General features: G+C 35.0%; 3 protein-coding genes across 4 annotated transcripts; 2 read left to right on the top strand and 1 right to left on the bottom strand.

Moving 5' to 3' along the window:
* The first annotated feature begins 712 nt into the window (after nucleotides 1-712).
* On the top strand, nucleotides 713-7,077 carry LOC18027534. 2 transcript variants are annotated; one of them, XM_006410783.2, is made up of 21 exons: nucleotides 713-902; nucleotides 1,062-2,018; nucleotides 2,104-2,181; nucleotides 2,288-2,492; nucleotides 2,586-2,745; nucleotides 2,886-2,960; nucleotides 3,158-3,247; nucleotides 3,343-3,432; nucleotides 3,525-3,606; nucleotides 3,686-3,745; nucleotides 3,817-3,869; nucleotides 3,950-4,116; nucleotides 4,424-4,634; nucleotides 4,969-5,026; nucleotides 5,122-5,178; nucleotides 5,300-5,545; nucleotides 6,049-6,113; nucleotides 6,217-6,273; nucleotides 6,369-6,462; nucleotides 6,574-6,714; nucleotides 6,814-7,077. In XM_006410783.2, exons 2-21 carry the CDS (start codon nucleotides 1,101-1,103, stop codon nucleotides 7,003-7,005), a joined length of 3,099 nt encoding a protein of 1,032 aa, XP_006410846.1. In that variant the 5' UTR covers nucleotides 713-902; nucleotides 1,062-1,100; the 3' UTR covers nucleotides 7,006-7,077. The 2 variants fall into 2 exon arrangements, with proteins under 2 accessions (XP_006410846.1, XP_024016835.1); XM_024161067.1 differs by lacking the exon at nucleotides 2,886-2,960.
* Nucleotides 7,078-7,969: 892 nt separating this feature from the next.
* LOC112081601 (putative pectinesterase 14) lies at nucleotides 7,970-11,784 on the top strand. The gene is given in 4 exon segments (XM_024148380.1): nucleotides 7,970-7,996; nucleotides 8,831-9,053; nucleotides 9,120-9,360; nucleotides 11,643-11,784. Coding segments are annotated over 4 exon segments (633 nt in total).
* A 378-nt stretch (nucleotides 11,785-12,162) lies between these two features.
* LOC18027533 (protein DMR6-LIKE OXYGENASE 1) lies at nucleotides 12,163-14,428 on the bottom strand. The gene is made up of 4 exons (XM_006410782.2): nucleotides 14,150-14,428; nucleotides 13,812-14,059; nucleotides 12,892-13,219; nucleotides 12,163-12,423 (listed from the first exon to the last, which is right to left on the bottom strand). Exons 1-4 carry the CDS (start codon nucleotides 14,426-14,428, stop codon nucleotides 12,163-12,165), a joined length of 1,116 nt encoding a protein of 371 aa, XP_006410845.1.
* Nucleotides 14,429-15,887: the final 1,459 nt, after the last annotated feature.

Below are 15,887 nucleotides of genomic sequence, written 5' to 3'. Positions count from 1 at the left end.
CTAGCTTACCAATTTTTCCCTTCATAAAAGCATATAATTAAGAATGAACAAACACAAAATTCATGATGAGATTTTCCAGAAATGAAACGGGTGATTGTCTTTCTTATTCTTCTAGTCTGGTTTAAAATTTAATGATAATAATAGGATGCGACGGAAAGGCAATGTATATACAATTCCTTTTATATAAAGGAAATTCGTATTGAATAAAACTTTTACAGAACAACCTAACTGTGTTGTAACAAAAACAAAATATGAATACATTGATTCGACCAATTAGTTTCAGTTCCATGACTAAATTATAAACTTTCACCACCAATATGAAAGTGGGATGGAGGACAAGTATACAATTTTTCATTTTATTATTTTTAAAAGATAATAATAAAAAGTACTGTCAGCAAGAGATGTTGGATCGAGTATTATACAAACATCATATATATTGTTATAAATTAGTTAAATAGATCATAATTTTGTTGCTGTTCTAGTTTAATCGTCACATGAGCATACTGAACGCTACTCACCCGCTTATCCCAAAACTGTACACAAATGGAAGCATAAACGGTGTTTTGAGAAAAATGGAAACGCTATTATGGGCCTTGGGCCCTATTTCATCCTCTTGAAGAAATACCCTTAATTATATCTATATTTTACGAAATGTGCCACTGCTCTGTAGACTGTAATTTACTGTATTTTTCTCTATCTTCTTCCCAATGGCTGCAAAATCCTAATAGCCCACTCCTCAGGATTTTGTTTCACCACCGTCGTGCAGATCCATGTATGAAGCCTCACCTAAACCCTAATTCAGTCATCGATTTCGAGATTCGATCGGATGTTAACTACTAATCCTGAATTTGCCGCCGTTTTAACTTCCAACGTAAATCAACTGGTTTTAAGATTCCTCTAAGGTTCGCTTCGTTTTTCTCTATACCAGATTCAATTTTTTTCGAGAAGATACCCTTTTTGAATGCCATGGTTTTTTCGATTGATTGCTGAATCTATTCGTCACTAGTTCTTCATTTTTTTTTATTTTAAGTTTGCTTCTCCTTCTTTTCTGTTCTGAGTAGATTTCGTTACGGGTTTTGCTGTGGAGAAGATTTGTTGCAATGAAGGAAGAGTGTGTGCCTGGGTCTATAGGCGGCGGGCAGCTCTGCGGTGGCGGGATCAGTTCGGTTTGGGAATCTCCGGTTAAGCGGATGGCTTTAGACGGTGCGTGTGGGGAGGGTGGTGACAGGAGTAGGACTAGCTGTAAGAGAATCAAAACGACTCAGGTCAATGGTTTTATTGTTTACACCAGAACTAGGAGGACTAAATTCACCAAGCTTAATGAAGAAGATGAAAATGGTGGCTTATCAGAAATTAGAATGTCAAATCATCTCGAGGATTCAAAACCAACCACTGGCGGTACAGTTTCCTCAGGTGATATGTGTCACAACAACTCGACAGCTGAAACTAACATCACTGTGAGTTCATGTATTAACAATACACTCGTTGAGAGCTCCGTCGAGAAAGTTGCTATGGAAGAGCGCTTAGTTACTGGCAGCTTAGCTGGAAGCCTGGGAATTGAGAAGTTAAAAGAAGTGGATACTAAGTCTGGCAATAGCTCATTAGTCGATGTTGTAATTGATGACATCCAATTTGTAGAAATTTTACATGAAGCCATTCCAGTAGAAATTCTGCCAGAAGGAAGCCTGGATTTTGAGGTAGGGAGAGTAGGAACTAAAGGCAGAGCCATTAGGAAACCCTATTGCGCGGCAGAGAAGAATAGGCATGGATCTTTAAAGCGTACGACACAGATCTATAAATCGTTTTTAAGAGTGAAGAAGGTAAACAATTTAGTGCCTGGGGATGCAGAGGTTTTGGCAGAATCAGACTTTGACCGTGAGGGGTTAGATGAAGAGACTCGTTCTATGAGTCTGGCTGATATGTCCAATGTAATCCGCAAAAGGCCAGGAACAGTGAGGGAGCTTTTTGAGACCGGTATACTCGATGGTGTGTCGGTGGTTTACATGGGTACTGTCAAGGTTGGGATATTCTGTTTTTTTTTTGTATGCTTTTGTGACCATTTCATTCTAGCTTAGTCTAAGAAGTGATTTCTTTATGTTCCAGTCTCAAGCCTTCGGTCTCCGTGGCATCATTAAAGATGGTGGAATTTTGTGTTCCTGTTCCTCCTGTGATTGGGCTAATGTAAGACTCTGTTTCCACTCTGCAACTCAGAATGCAGGTTGATTTTGATGATCTCTAGTAATTCTGTCAGACATACTCTGGTATACATAAACACATTTTTTTGTAGGTTATTTCAACTTCCAAGTTTGAGATTCATGCTAGTAAGCAATACAGACGAGCATCACAATATATTTGCTTCGAGAATGGTAAGAGCCTGCTAGATGTTCTGAAGATTTGTAGGAACGCACCTCTACATTCTCTTGAGGCAGCAATTCTTGATGCTGTTGATAGTGTATCTAAAGAAAAATGTTTCACCTGTAAAAGATGCAAAGGTGGGTCTGTTACCGTATTTCTCTCTAGCTTGTTCTAAAATGTAAGAATTTCTTAGATTTTCTGTCAAATTGATCAATGCCTGTGGTTTTCAGGCGTGTTTCCTTTATCCTCTCTTGGCCGTAGAGGGTTTCTGTGTTTGTCATGCGCAGAGGAAGAAAGTTCTCAGGCCAGCCCTGCTGCTACAAGGACCTCAACTAGTGCTCCTGCATGCAGAACATCTCCGGTTAAGAGTAGACTGAAGATAAAAAGAAAGTTGGTAACCTTTATTCTATGTACTCTTAGTCATGAGGTGTCTCTTCTTCGGTTTAGATTTCCATTTTATTGTTTGGCGAAAAATGATTTTCGTTGGGCATCAATATTCAGTTCAGTGCTGTCTTGTTTGGCCTTTTCAGGCCAGCAGAATCCACGTCAAAATATCCTGTATCTATATCACCATTTGGGCATAGCACTCAAAAGATCACAAAAAAGTTGGTACCATTTTGTTGTTTTACTGTTGTATATCTTGCATCTTCATCAATCATTGCATGAAGAAACTATACTCTTCTAGACCATTAGATAGGAATCTATTTGCAATTTTGTCGTAGCTTAGGCATGCTATATATACTGCATGTCCTTTCTTTCTTGAATCTGGTCATCAAATATTAATCATCACCTTGCGTCTCAGGGCATTACGTCAAGCTTTGGTTGGGAAGACTCTCAGTGCTTCTACAAATATATCTTCACAAAATAAGTGTAGATCTAAATTTAAGAAAATGTTGGTATCTTTACTTTATGGTGATGATAGCCAAACTAACAGTGATGATAAAGAGTCTGGTTTTGATGTGTCTGGTTTCCTTGTTTTTCTTGAAGGTTGGCCCAACATTCCGTGACCCCTAAGGCTTTAAAAAGCGTGTCCCTTTCTGTTTCTTCAAAAAAGAGGAGTTGCAGAACAACGAGAAAGTTGGTTTCAATTATTTATAGCAACCTTACTTTCGTTTATTCTGGCTGGTTTCCGTCTGTTTTGTTTTACAGATATCTCCCTTTTCATACAGGGATCAAGGATTGCATAAGTTTGTGTTTGAGAAAGGTGGATTACCAGATGGAACTGAACTAGGATACTATGCCCGTGGACAGGTTACATACCTTATCCTATGTATTGTTATATCCCTCTTCACTTGGCCTTCTCTTTAAGACATAATATCACTGTCGGCAGAAATTGCTCGGAGGCTATAAAATGGGTGGTGGAATATACTGTTACTGCTGCAAGTGTGAGGTAGTTTAAAATATAATACACACTACATTATGCCGTATCAGTCAGTTCTTAATTTGGCATTTTGCGTGCAGGTGAGCCCCTCTCTGTTCGAAGCTCATGCAGGCTGGGCATCTCGTAGGAAACCGTGCGAATTTGCTCCTCTGTCTCTTTTACATTGGATTTTTGGCATTCCCTAAATGTCTGATTATTCTCTATTTGTTGCAGTTATTTTTACATATATACATCTAATGGTGTGTCTCTTCACGAATGGGCAATTACTTTCTCACAAGGTCGGAAATATTCTGCTAATGAAAATGACAACTTGTGTGTTATTTGTGCTGATGGTGGAAATCTTTTGCTCTGCGATAGCTGCCCAAGAGCCTTCCACATAGGTAAAGCTGTACTGAAATCACTTTTGCAGCATGCTTTCACTTTCTTTCTCTATCTCTCTTCTGATTTTGCCTCTACTTCGGTACCTACACTTGTTGGTAAAATATTGTATGCAGGATTAGTTAATTGTATGATTGTAATACTGATCTAGAAATGGATATGAGTATATCTACTAGCAGGATCACTTCGAAAAACTTTTGCAATTTTAGCTACTTTGCTGAATTTCGAATTAAGTTACGGTTTGTTGACATTCTTATCTTTTGGATCACTGTATTAAGATTTTCGATCACATTTATCTTGTCTTTGTAGAATGCGTTTCCCTTCCAAGTATTCCTCGTGGTAACTGGCATTGCAAATACTGCGAGAAAAAGTTCAAGAGTGAAACTGTTGGAGAGTACAATGTTAATTCTTCTACAGCTGGTCAACTAGAAGGAGTTGATCATGTTGATCAATTAGCTGGACGATGCATTCGAGTTGTCAAGAACATGGAAGCTGAAACAAATGGGTGTGTACTATGCAGGTGATCATTTTGACCGAGTCTAAATTCTTCTTCCTATTAATGTGCTGTATGCTAAATTATTTGTCTACTCTGTCCTTCGAGTTACATGGGTATCACCTGTACTGAGAGACAGTCAGGTCTATCTTAGAATTAATTGTTTCATAAGACCATTAAGTCTATGTTAGAGTACTATCATACCTGTTTTGACAGACCAGTAGGTCTATGTTAAAGTGTCATAGAATCATAGGTTTTGATGTATTAATCGCCTTTTGTATCTCTGGCTAACATTAAACGGATAAACTAATCCAAGATATATGTGTTAATTATCTTAGCTGATCATTTGTTTTGTCCACAGTGGTTCTGATTTTTGCAGATCCGGATTTGGGCCACGGACAATCATAATATGTGATCAGGTACTTCTCAATCGTGGCAAGATCTTAAATTATATTAATTTATACTTTGCATATCAAAGTAATTACTACTGTTACTTATCTCTATTTTGCAACAGTGTGAAAAGGAGTACCACATTGGATGTCTGAGTAGTCAGAACATTGTGGATTTAAAGGTGACCGCATATAGCTTTATCCCCAGCTTCAATCTTCTACGTTTGTGCACAGATTAGATCAATACCTATACATTGTCTACCTTGATTTCAGCTTACACGGGGTGCTATGATTTTCTGACAGGAATTACCTAAAGGAAATTGGTTTTGCTCTATGGATTGTACGAGGATCAACTCCACATTGCAAAAGTTACTTCTTGGTGACGCGGAGAAGCTTTCAGATTCTTCTTTGGATATAATACAGATGAAGCAAGAAAGAACTGGTGGTGATCCCGTCGGTCATCTTGACATCAGATGGAGACTGATAAGTGGCAAAGTTACTTCTCCTGAAAGCCGAATGTTGCTGTCTCAGGCATTGGCTATTTTTCACGTAAGTGGCTTTTGCAGTTCAAAATCTATAATTTATTATCATCGCGATTCCTTTGTTTCGATCTGATAATTGGTATAGTAAGACAAAGGACGAATTGCGGTAGCCATGGCTACTTCTCTTTCCATTAAATATGGCCGAAAAAAATATGGGGCAGGGTAACTAGCAGAATACATTACCTACTCACAATAGGACAAGGAAAGTTGCATAGGTCTACATCAAGTATAGTTACTTAAAAACTTCAATCATGTATATATATTATCATCTTGATCTGGTTAGTATGTACGAATAACTCTATTTCTATGCCTACAAGTTGAACCAATGTAATTCATAACATGAATAACAATTACCCTCTTCTGTAAGATTTGTCCAACTCCGAAATGGCGCTACCTTTACATCCCTTTATGTCTTTAATGGAATCATCATATGACAAACGTTTGTCTTCATAAATTTGGCTCAGATCATTTGAATTTACTAAACGCTACGATCGTGAGTCTTTTTTCCAGGATTGCTTTGATCCTATAGTTGATCCAGTTTCTGGGCACAATCTTATTCCGAGAATGGTTTACGGGTGAGGACTCTTCTAGCAATGTCTGCTTCATGTAGCCTAACTTTGATCCCTTTAAACAGTTATAGTAATATCAATATCAATTACAAGTGCATTTCTGGTTTAGGAAGAGTATGCAAGGACAAGACTACGGGGGAATCTGCTGTGCTGTTTTGACTGTGAAGTAAGATTTCTTTCCTCGATTCCATCTACCAGATGCCATATATTGTTATTTCGTTTAACCATTGATTTTGCTTTTTCCGCTGCTAATTTATGTAGTGCAACTGTTGTTTCTGCTGGACTACTACGAGTATTTGGCCGAGAGGTTGCAGAACTCCCATTAGTTGCAACACGCATGTGCAGCCGAGAGAAGGTAATGTCTTCTTCTCCCTTTAAAAACCATATCTAGAAAATGAATTCTGTTTCCTGGTTGACCTATGAGGTTCCTTGCTTAACCGAGTTTCATGGGTTTTTACACAAATAGGGCTACTTTCAATTGCTCTTTTCCTGCGTTGAGAAGCTGCTCTCATTCCTGAATGTCGAAAGCATCGTTGTTCCAGCTGCTGAAGAGGCAGAGCCCTTATGGATGAACAAATTTGGGTTCAGAAAACTCGCACCTGAACAGGTATAAACGATGGACTTGACGCATTTGTGAAGTGTATAGTTTCTGAATAAATTTTATCCTAATAGAATCTCATAACAATTAAACCCTTCACTGCTTCAGCTCAGCATGTACATAAAGGTGTGCTACCAAATGGTGAGGTTCAAAGGAGCATCCATGCTTCAGAAACCGGTTCATTCACACCAAATCATTGACAAGAATATCGAAACCGGCGTATCTTTAGAAGGAAAATTTGATATGAAACAGCCTAAGGTGGAAGATGGATCAATGAATTCTTACAAAAGACTTCTGTAAATTTTTGTAGATGCGAAGCTAAGGTCTTTTTGTTTACTTTTTTTTTAGTGTCATAATTTACCTTTTGTTCAATTGGGATAATTTAGTTAATAACCAATTTTCGATAATTAAGAAAGAAAATATCTATGCAATTGTCATAATTAAACAAGTAACACTTTGAATGTTATTATGACAAAAATACCTTTATGAATATTTACGACAAATTATCATAGCATATTAAGATATAAAGAGCTTCTACAAAATAGATGTTTTATACAACTTCAAGAATGTCTTTCAATAACAAAATAAAAATATCTCAACTAAATTACACAAATGTAAGAAAATAATATTTTATACACATAAAAATATTGTCTAATACTAAAACAAACAAAAAATAAATGTTTTATTTAAATGTAGTGGTCTAAAGAAGAGAAAATTTTGTCGCACGTAGAATATACATAAGTTAGTACAGATAATCTATGTATTTTTGTATAGACCAATTTTAAAACTATATTACATATCAAAATGTGAAATACAAATTACAGATAATATTGGTACAAAAAAAAATTATATAATAGTATTTGTTAGGTATAATAGATTGGGAGAGGAGATGAGTACTATATGGAAAAAAAATATAGTGAGATATTTCACATAAATATTCTATACATGTTGTCATTTTTATTTAATTTGTTGTCAGAAACCAAATTATATAAAATAGACGTTCTATAAACAGATTAAACTAAAACTTCAATACTATTCCATTATAGTGTTTCTGTATAATTCCTTAGATGTATATATTTTTTAAAAAAAAATTGTCCATTTATAAAAATTCAAACTATGGAATATACCTGAAAAAATCTATATTTTCTAGTGATATCACAAATTTGAATTAATTTTTTTTAAAAAAATATTCGAAGCATATAAGATAAGAAGGGAATGAAAAAAAAAGAAAAAAAAAAAGAAAGAGAAAGATGAGAAAGGGAAGATGATAAGTGGTTATAATTGGTTAAGGGTAAACATTCTCATATTATATAAGATATACAGAATAGTTTAACCATATTTTTAATATGGTTATATAGTTAATTATAATTTTTTGGTGGTTATTAAATGCAATTTCCCTTGTTCAATTTGGGAGAGAGAAAAAGTTTCAGTCTCTACCAATACTTTCATTTTCTAAGAAAGTTGTTCTAAAAATGAATAGCAATTATGGAACAAAGAGGGTTTAGACTTAATGGTACAATCAACATAAAAACAAATTTAATGAAAGCATTTCGTTTTCATTGGAGTGTAGATGAAACTATAAGTAGCTAATATCTATCTATCGGATGAGTATACTTTTATTTTAGAAATGATTTAATTTTTGCCCCTACTCTCTAAAGACTGTAGAGGAATGATCGGTGAACTACCCAAAATGCACATTTACTTTAACGAAAGCCATTGAAAGATGCGTCAATTCCGTCGTTAAGAAGTGTCAACAGGTATAAACGATGTGATTTGTTTAAGAAACAGAATGGATTATATATATATTATAATTACTATAATTACTCTAGGAATTATATACTGTTATCTTTTTTAAGACTCATATACTATAATTTTATCCAAGAGTCCATTGATTTCATCTTTGTCAATAGAAGATCAATAGTTGTTCAAGAAATCAAATTTTGTTATCAATTTTGAACAAAACATAAGCAAAAATTGAGCAAAAATGAATAAAAAAAAAATAATAAAAAATAAGCAAACAAAAGACTGAGAAGTCAGAATTATCTTTTGTCAACTACAGGATATATGGAATTAGGTTTATTTGGAATGAAAGCAAGTAGTGCTGTTCTTATGTTGTTTGTGAAAGAACACTGCTCCCGCACCAAATCCCGGTGAAAAGGGTGGACAAGCGCTGGCTATAAAGGTTGTAGGAGACAAATGTGCTTTTTATGGTTGTGGTTTTTATGGGCATCAAGACACCCTTCTAGACCAAGAAGGACGGCATTTCTACAAAGATTGCTTCATTGAAGGATCCATAGATTTCATTTTCGATAATGCAAGGTCGCTATATCAGGTACACTAGTGTCTTGGTTAATGTTTCCGCACATAAATATTTACGTTTAGATTAACGATTTGAAAACAACACAAATTGTAAGACTGCACAATTAACTCGGTCGCAAAGGAAAACACACTCGGGTGTATCATTCACGGCAAATGGAAAAGGGTCACAACTGAACGAACGGGGTTTGCTTTTGTGAACTGCAAGATTAAAGGAAGTGTGAATGTGTGGCTCAGACGAGCATAAAGGGCGTATGCTACGGTTGTTTTCTCGAGAACATATGTCCGGAGTTGTTTCCTAGATCCCTGGAATGATATGGGAGATCACACGAGACAAAGGTTTGTTAACATGCAAATAAGTTGGAAAAGTATTTCTCTCAATGTTTTAATCAGGTTTAATTTTTCAGGACGGTCAACAAAAAAAAGAACCAAACATGTTTCATCATCAATATATATCAATTGAACAAGATCCATTGATCCATTGATCCTATGTATTATGTATCAATTAAACATTATTCAGTTATTCCACAAAGTCAGTCATCCCACGATATTAATGACTTGAGGTATAACCCAAGCAAAAATAAATAATTAATGGAAACATCTTTTTCGACTATAAACGATACGATATCATCAACTGGCCGTTTATAGAGAATGATTATTAGCCACATGTTTCGACAAAGCTAGGATATATCATATCCTGATAAAAAATCTGAAGGAAAAAAACATCTATTGCAAATTCGTGTGCCATAAGATTAAGCAATTGCTATACAAACGTTAGCACAATACCAGTTGTCAATTACTTGTATGATCTCTTGTGATCTTTTAGATTAGGAAGTTAGATAATTTCCTAGTTGTATAAACACGTATGATCGATATCCTTGAATGATTATTTAGACATTTCTTCGTATGACATAAATAGCTTTGTGTTTTTTCTTCTTTCACTTTAACCATATGACGTAAATCTGTAACACAAATTAATTCACCTCAAATTTATTCACATTAGAAAGAATAAAATGGTGGTTACACTTATATTAGACGGTGATCATGATCAATCTTGCGTGATTCAAGGAGATTTTTTCATTTGGGTTCGCGAGATGATACATATTGAAGAAAAGTGGCGAAATACGTGTCCATATACTGCGGTGGGTTCCGTTCGTCGATGAGCTTCAGTGATGGCTTCACGACGGACGTAAACGGGAAGCTGTGTAGCGACGCCACCGATATCCTAGGCTTAGTGGAATTCACCAATACCCTATGTAACACGCTTTTGTACCTCTCGTTGCTAAATATCTACATATACAATAAACATATTTTAATTTATAATCATCATATCAACAACAAACAGAGCTGAGGAAAGAAAAACAAATTTGATGTGCTAATCACTTTAAATATCATTCTTAATGAGTAAACGAAAAATCTGAGTTAATTAACTTGAAACTAACTTTTGTAGCGTTAAGACTATATTCAATAATGTTATAATTCTCAACATTTTGGTATAAGAATGTTTTCTCTTAAGGATCAACATTTCGAATATATGATTTAACGGTTCAATTATAATATTTCATCATCCCTTTGCTATCCCTCAATTTTCAAATATGAACTATTTTAGAGACAAGTGACACACCCAAAAATGATCAAAATCAAGTAATATTGGTCCCATATATATCATCAAATCTATTATATGTAGTCAAAACTTAGGCAGTTCTACAAACTTTCCCTTGTCTTCACCGTTGACCTGAATGGCTGTGGGAATTTCAGTACCATTCAGAGTGCAGTAGACGCTGTCCCTGAATCAAGCCTTTCCAAGACTCTCATCTTCATCAACTCAGGCGTTTACAGGTTATCTATTCAATCTTCTTCATCAGTTTCTTCTTCTTCTTCTTCATTATTTTCTGCTCCTTCTTCATCTTTGATTGCAATATTTTGTATTCTAGTTCAAATTTTTTTCCTAAGATATACACATAACTTCCTAAACTTTTTAAACATTAGACGAATCACAATGTAACTTACTCTAGTGATGATCAATTATTAAGTTATTGATTTGATTTGTTTAAGAACCAGAATGGATTATATTTTATAATGACTACAATTACTCTAGTAATTATTTACTGTTATCTTTTTAAGACTCATATACCATATTTTACCCAAGAGTCCATTGATTTCATCTTTGTCAATAGAAGATCAATAGTTGTTCAAAAAATCAAATTTTGTTATCAATTTTGAACAAAACATAAGCAAAACATAAGCAAAAAATGAATGAAAATGAATGAAAATAGAATAAAAAAAATAAAAAACACAAATTGTATGACTGCACAATTAACTCGTTCGCAAAGGAAAACACACTAAGGTGTATCACTGCAAATGGAAAAGGGTTACAAACCGAACGAACCGGGGTTTGCTTTTGTGAACTGCGAGATTAAAGGAAGTGTGAAGGTGTGGCTCGGACGAGCATGGAGGGCGTATGCTATGGTTGTTTTCTCGAGAACATATATGTCCGGAGTTGTTTCCCCAGATGTCTGCCTGGAATGATATGGAAGATCACATGAGACAAAGGTTTGTCAACATGTATATAAGTTGGAAAAGTATTTCTCTCAATGTTTTAATTAGGCTTAATTTTTCAGGACGGTCTATTATGGAGAACATCGATGCTATGGACCGGGAGCGAATCACAGTGGAAGGGTTACCTATGCGAAGCAACTCACAGATGTGGAGGCTGCTCCTTTCACGAACATTACATTTATCGACGGAGATCAATGGCTTTAGAGCCAAGTAATCTAAGACAATTCTATAGCTGTTAAGAAGTACAAAACATATATGAAGTAGTTTATGTAAGACGAACATCTTTAACCAAAGTATCTACATCATATTATATATATGAATCACAATTGTTTGGTAGAAAGTAGTGACCGAACAGTTTTTCTCACTTGATGTCTCATGGGGAGGTATCATCAGTTTGTTGGCTCATGTACACAAACAATCAGGCATTGATTCCTTATTTATTGCATACATTCTATGACCATCACTTTATATAGCTTTGTGTGTTTTTTCTTCTTTCACTTTAACCATATGACGTAAATCTATATAACAAAATTTAATTCACCTTAAATTTATTAACATTAGAAGAAAAAATGATAGTTACGTTTATATAATTAGACGGTGATCAATCTTGCGTGATTCAAGGAAATTTTTCCACTTGGGTTCGCGAGAGGATACATATTGAAGAAAAGTGGCGAAATCGGTTTCCATGTACCGCGGTGGGTTCCGTTTGTCGATGAGCTTTGGTGATGGCTTCACGACGGACGTAAAGGGGAAGCTGTGTAGCGACGCCACCGATATCCTAGGCTTTGTGGAATTCACCAATACCCTATGTAACACGCTTTTGTACCTCCCGTTGCTAAATATCTACATATACAATAAACATATTGTTTAATTTATAATCATCTTATCAACAACAAACAGAGCTGAGAAACAAAAAAAAAAATGATGCGCTTATCACTTTAAATATTATTCTTAATGAGTGGCCGACGAAAAAATTTGAGTTGCCTCGAAACTTACTTTTGTAGCGATAAGACTATATTCAATAAATATTATAACTCTCAACATTTTGGTATAAAAATGTTTTATCTTAAGGATCAACATTTTCGAATTTATGATATAAACGGTTCAATGAGAATAATTCATCATCCCTTTGCTATCCCTCGAATTTCAAATATAAAGTTATTTAGACACAAGTCACACACCCAAAAATGATCAAAATCAAGTAATATTGGTCTCATATATATATATATATATCATAAAATCTATTACATAAAGTAATTTGGGCAAACAATAATAATGCATACTTGCATAGAATAATAATAATAATGATACCTCGAGGTGATCGCCGACGTTGACGACAAAAGAGCCAGGGATGGGATCAACAGTGACCCATTCGTCACGGAACAAAATCTGAAGTCCTTCGACGTCGTCTTGAAGGAGAAGCGTCAAGAAACCGTAGTCGGAGTGCGGTGGCATCCCTAGCGTCAGCTCCGGCTCCGGACACGGCGGATAACAGTTCACCACCATCAACTGACTTCCCTGTTCTAACTCCTCCGCCGCCTCGTCGTCTTCGCCGTCGATTTCAAGGCTCTCCAAGATTACTTTTACCATCATCTCAAACATCTCTTTCGTCTCTTTTGCGTAGGTAGCCGCCAAACTCCTGTTTTCATTTTTTTATAAAATATATTAGTCAGTATTACAAGGCTCATGTTGTATTTTATTTACAAAATACTGTATTAAATATTTGGAATGATTTATTAGTATGACGCGTGATATGTAACCCGTGACTATGGTGGTGGTGTAGATAGGAAGATAAGTAAGTGGTAGTATATGGACCTTTTCTTTCTTCTTTAATTAGTAGTTTTTTTATTACACCCATCTTTATAGATTCAGAAGCCGCCACTTATATATTTATTTTTTTAACTCAAATAATTTAATTGGGTATGCAATTTGTGACCAGAAGATAAAAAGTTGAGTTGGATGTACATGTACAAATTAAAAATTATAAAGTTATGTAATACTTGAACTTCTCTTCTGACTAATCCTTCAGGTGTAATTGAAATATTTCAATAGGTAATGTTGAACTACCTTTTTTAAGTTTAGTACATAAAAACACATGTGCTACTTTTCGTGAAGTTTTTTTTTTGTTGGAGTTTCAAAATTAAGATAAATATCTTCAGCAAACAAAAAAAGATAAGCCTATGACTAAATTAACTTTCCTGTTATTAAATGTAAAATGTGGGAAATCTCACCTGAAATCAGATGGAGAAGTGGGCCAATAAGGAAGATAATCAGGGAGAGGATGTGCAAGGAGTTTTAAGAAGTCTCTCCAACAAAAGACATTGTCTTTGCTCTGGTTGAAACTCGTGCCGTACCGTACAGGAGCCGACATATCCGACGTCATGTACTTCGATCTCTCCTCGTACGGAAGCTCAAAGAATCTTTTACACACTTCTATCATGTTCCTGCTCACATCTCCTTCCATACCATGATTCACCACCTGCCCATTAACATAGCGTACTTGTTTTGCAAGTAAGCTATTTATCACTTTATGTACTTTAGGGTTTATTTTAGTCATTTGAGAACCAACCTGGAAGAAGCCATAGGTTTCGCAGGCCTCGGCTATGGTTCGTAGGACTTGAGGCCGGTTAGGTCCAAAAAGCTCAGCGAAATCTATGATGGGAAGCTTTAGGTTTTGTTTTGGTTTGATGAGGTTGTCGGATTTTGTGAAGATGGGTCGGTCAGGTTCAGGCCATATATATTTGGAAGGCACTTTGGTCAGACCATTGCCACAAAGATGTTTCACACCCATTTGGTATTTCTTGTTCTCTTCTACCACCACCGGAGTAGCTAACATCGACGGGGACATTCTTCTCTGCAAATAAGACATTACCACGTATATGGATCAATAAACAAATAGCATATACATGAGTTATTTATAAAACAAAGGAAACTCAGGTGATACCTGATGGAATTTTTTTTTTTTTTTTTTTTGCTATATATCGGAGGGATCTTGATGCTCACTTGACAATATGCAGAATATATACGTATTTGTAAATGCGATGAAATGGATGTTTGAGGAAGTGATAAGTTTTGGTGGGTTTTGCATGTTGGTGTGTGTGGGTATTTATATATATACTTTTTTGGGAGACGTTGAAATGAATAGTCGAGAATTGATCTTTTTGACGAGTTAAACAAGTTTTGGTATTGTAATAAGTTAAATTCTTGGAGACTGACTTCTTCTTCTTAACTCGTCTCCTTACCAAAACCGTTGACATGTTATTGTATTATTATTCTATAGTATTTGGACGATAAGACCACGATAGGGTCTAGGCGTCTAGCTAGCAATGGTATTATAAGTTACATACATTTGAAAATGATATAGAAAGTAATAATAGTAATTTTTATAATTTATTATTCTTATTATTATTATTTGCTGAATACCACTTTGATTTTTACAAAAGTCTTTCTTATCTTGTAATAACCAAAGTGGTAATAATAATAATGACATGTATTTTTAAGCGAATTAGCATTGATTATTTGTTACTACGCCAAAGACGAGTTTGGCTTCACCACGGGTTTAATCACCCGCGCAATGATTTATCTTGGATGGAGTATGAGGGACAATACATCGTGATCCACATATTCATTATGTCCTCAACAAACAAGAACAAACAGATACATCTCTAGGTTTATTATAGAGAAGAGAACCCGAAAACTAAGATTCAAAACAAAACACCATTTCATAGTGAAAAACATTTTTGGTAAGAGTTCGAATCCAGGGTTGGATTTGGACCAAGTCCATTGAAACATTTGTCTCAGTTCCCAAATTTTTTAGTCTAGTTTAGCCTATAAATTTTTTTTTTTAATTGTTTTTATAAAACCAATTAGAAATCTCTGTTTCTGTTTTTGTTGCAGGTCCCCAAAATCTCAGATCCAGCCTTACTTCGAAATGTTCGTTATATTTTTTAGTTTCACTAAAAAGAAAAGAATTTGTGACACGAAAGTATGGATAATCATGGTATAAATGATTATATATGTTCCGAAACCATTAGAAAAAGAAATCAAATACGTTTTGTTATTTGCCTTTTGTGTTAAAATGTAAGACATTGGCTTTAATTAGAAGGAAAACAACAACAAGCAAAACACACGTTGAATACTAGAATTTTGGTGGCCAAGACTGATTTCTATATAGAATATTTCATTAAATCAAAAGATTCAAAACTAGAAAATATAAATACGAAGAAATTTTTGATTTACAATTGGAAAAATTGGCTCATCTACATGTACTTCCTCCCGATAGATTTCCATATATTAATATAATTGTT

The sequence above is a fragment of the Eutrema salsugineum genome, unplaced genomic scaffold (genome assembly GCF_000478725.1).
Source record: "Eutrema salsugineum unplaced genomic scaffold, Eutsalg1_0 scaffold_10, whole genome shotgun sequence".
NCBI classification, from domain to species: Eukaryota; Viridiplantae; Streptophyta; class Magnoliopsida; order Brassicales; family Brassicaceae; genus Eutrema; species Eutrema salsugineum.
This window is presented reverse-complemented; position numbering and strand designations above follow the sequence as displayed.

Excerpts from the sequence above, each read along its gene's own strand:
- LOC18027534 (XM_006410783.2), top strand. The coding sequence starts at position 1,101 with ATGAAGGAAGAGTGTGTGCCTGGGTCTATAGGCGGCGGGCAGCTCTGC. Across the intron at positions 3,746-3,816 it reads GTTACTGCTGCAAGTGTGAG|GTGAGCCCCTCTCTGTTCGA; the intron begins GTAGTTTAAAAT and ends TTTTGCGTGCAG. Across the intron at positions 6,274-6,368 it reads TGTGCTGTTTTGACTGTGAA|TGCAACTGTTGTTTCTGCTG; the intron begins GTAAGATTTCTT and ends TAATTTATGTAG.
- LOC18027533 (XM_006410782.2), bottom strand. The coding sequence starts at position 14,428 with ATGTCCCCGTCGATGTTAGCTACTCCGGTGGTGGTAGAAGAGAACAAG. Across the intron at positions 14,060-14,149 it reads AAACCTATGGCTTCTTCCAG|GTGGTGAATCATGGTATGGA; the intron begins GTTGGTTCTCAA and ends GTTAATGGGCAG. Across the intron at positions 12,424-12,891 it reads ACGTCGGCGATCACCTCGAG|ATATTTAGCAACGGGAGGTA; the intron begins GTATCATTATTA and ends TTGTATATGTAG.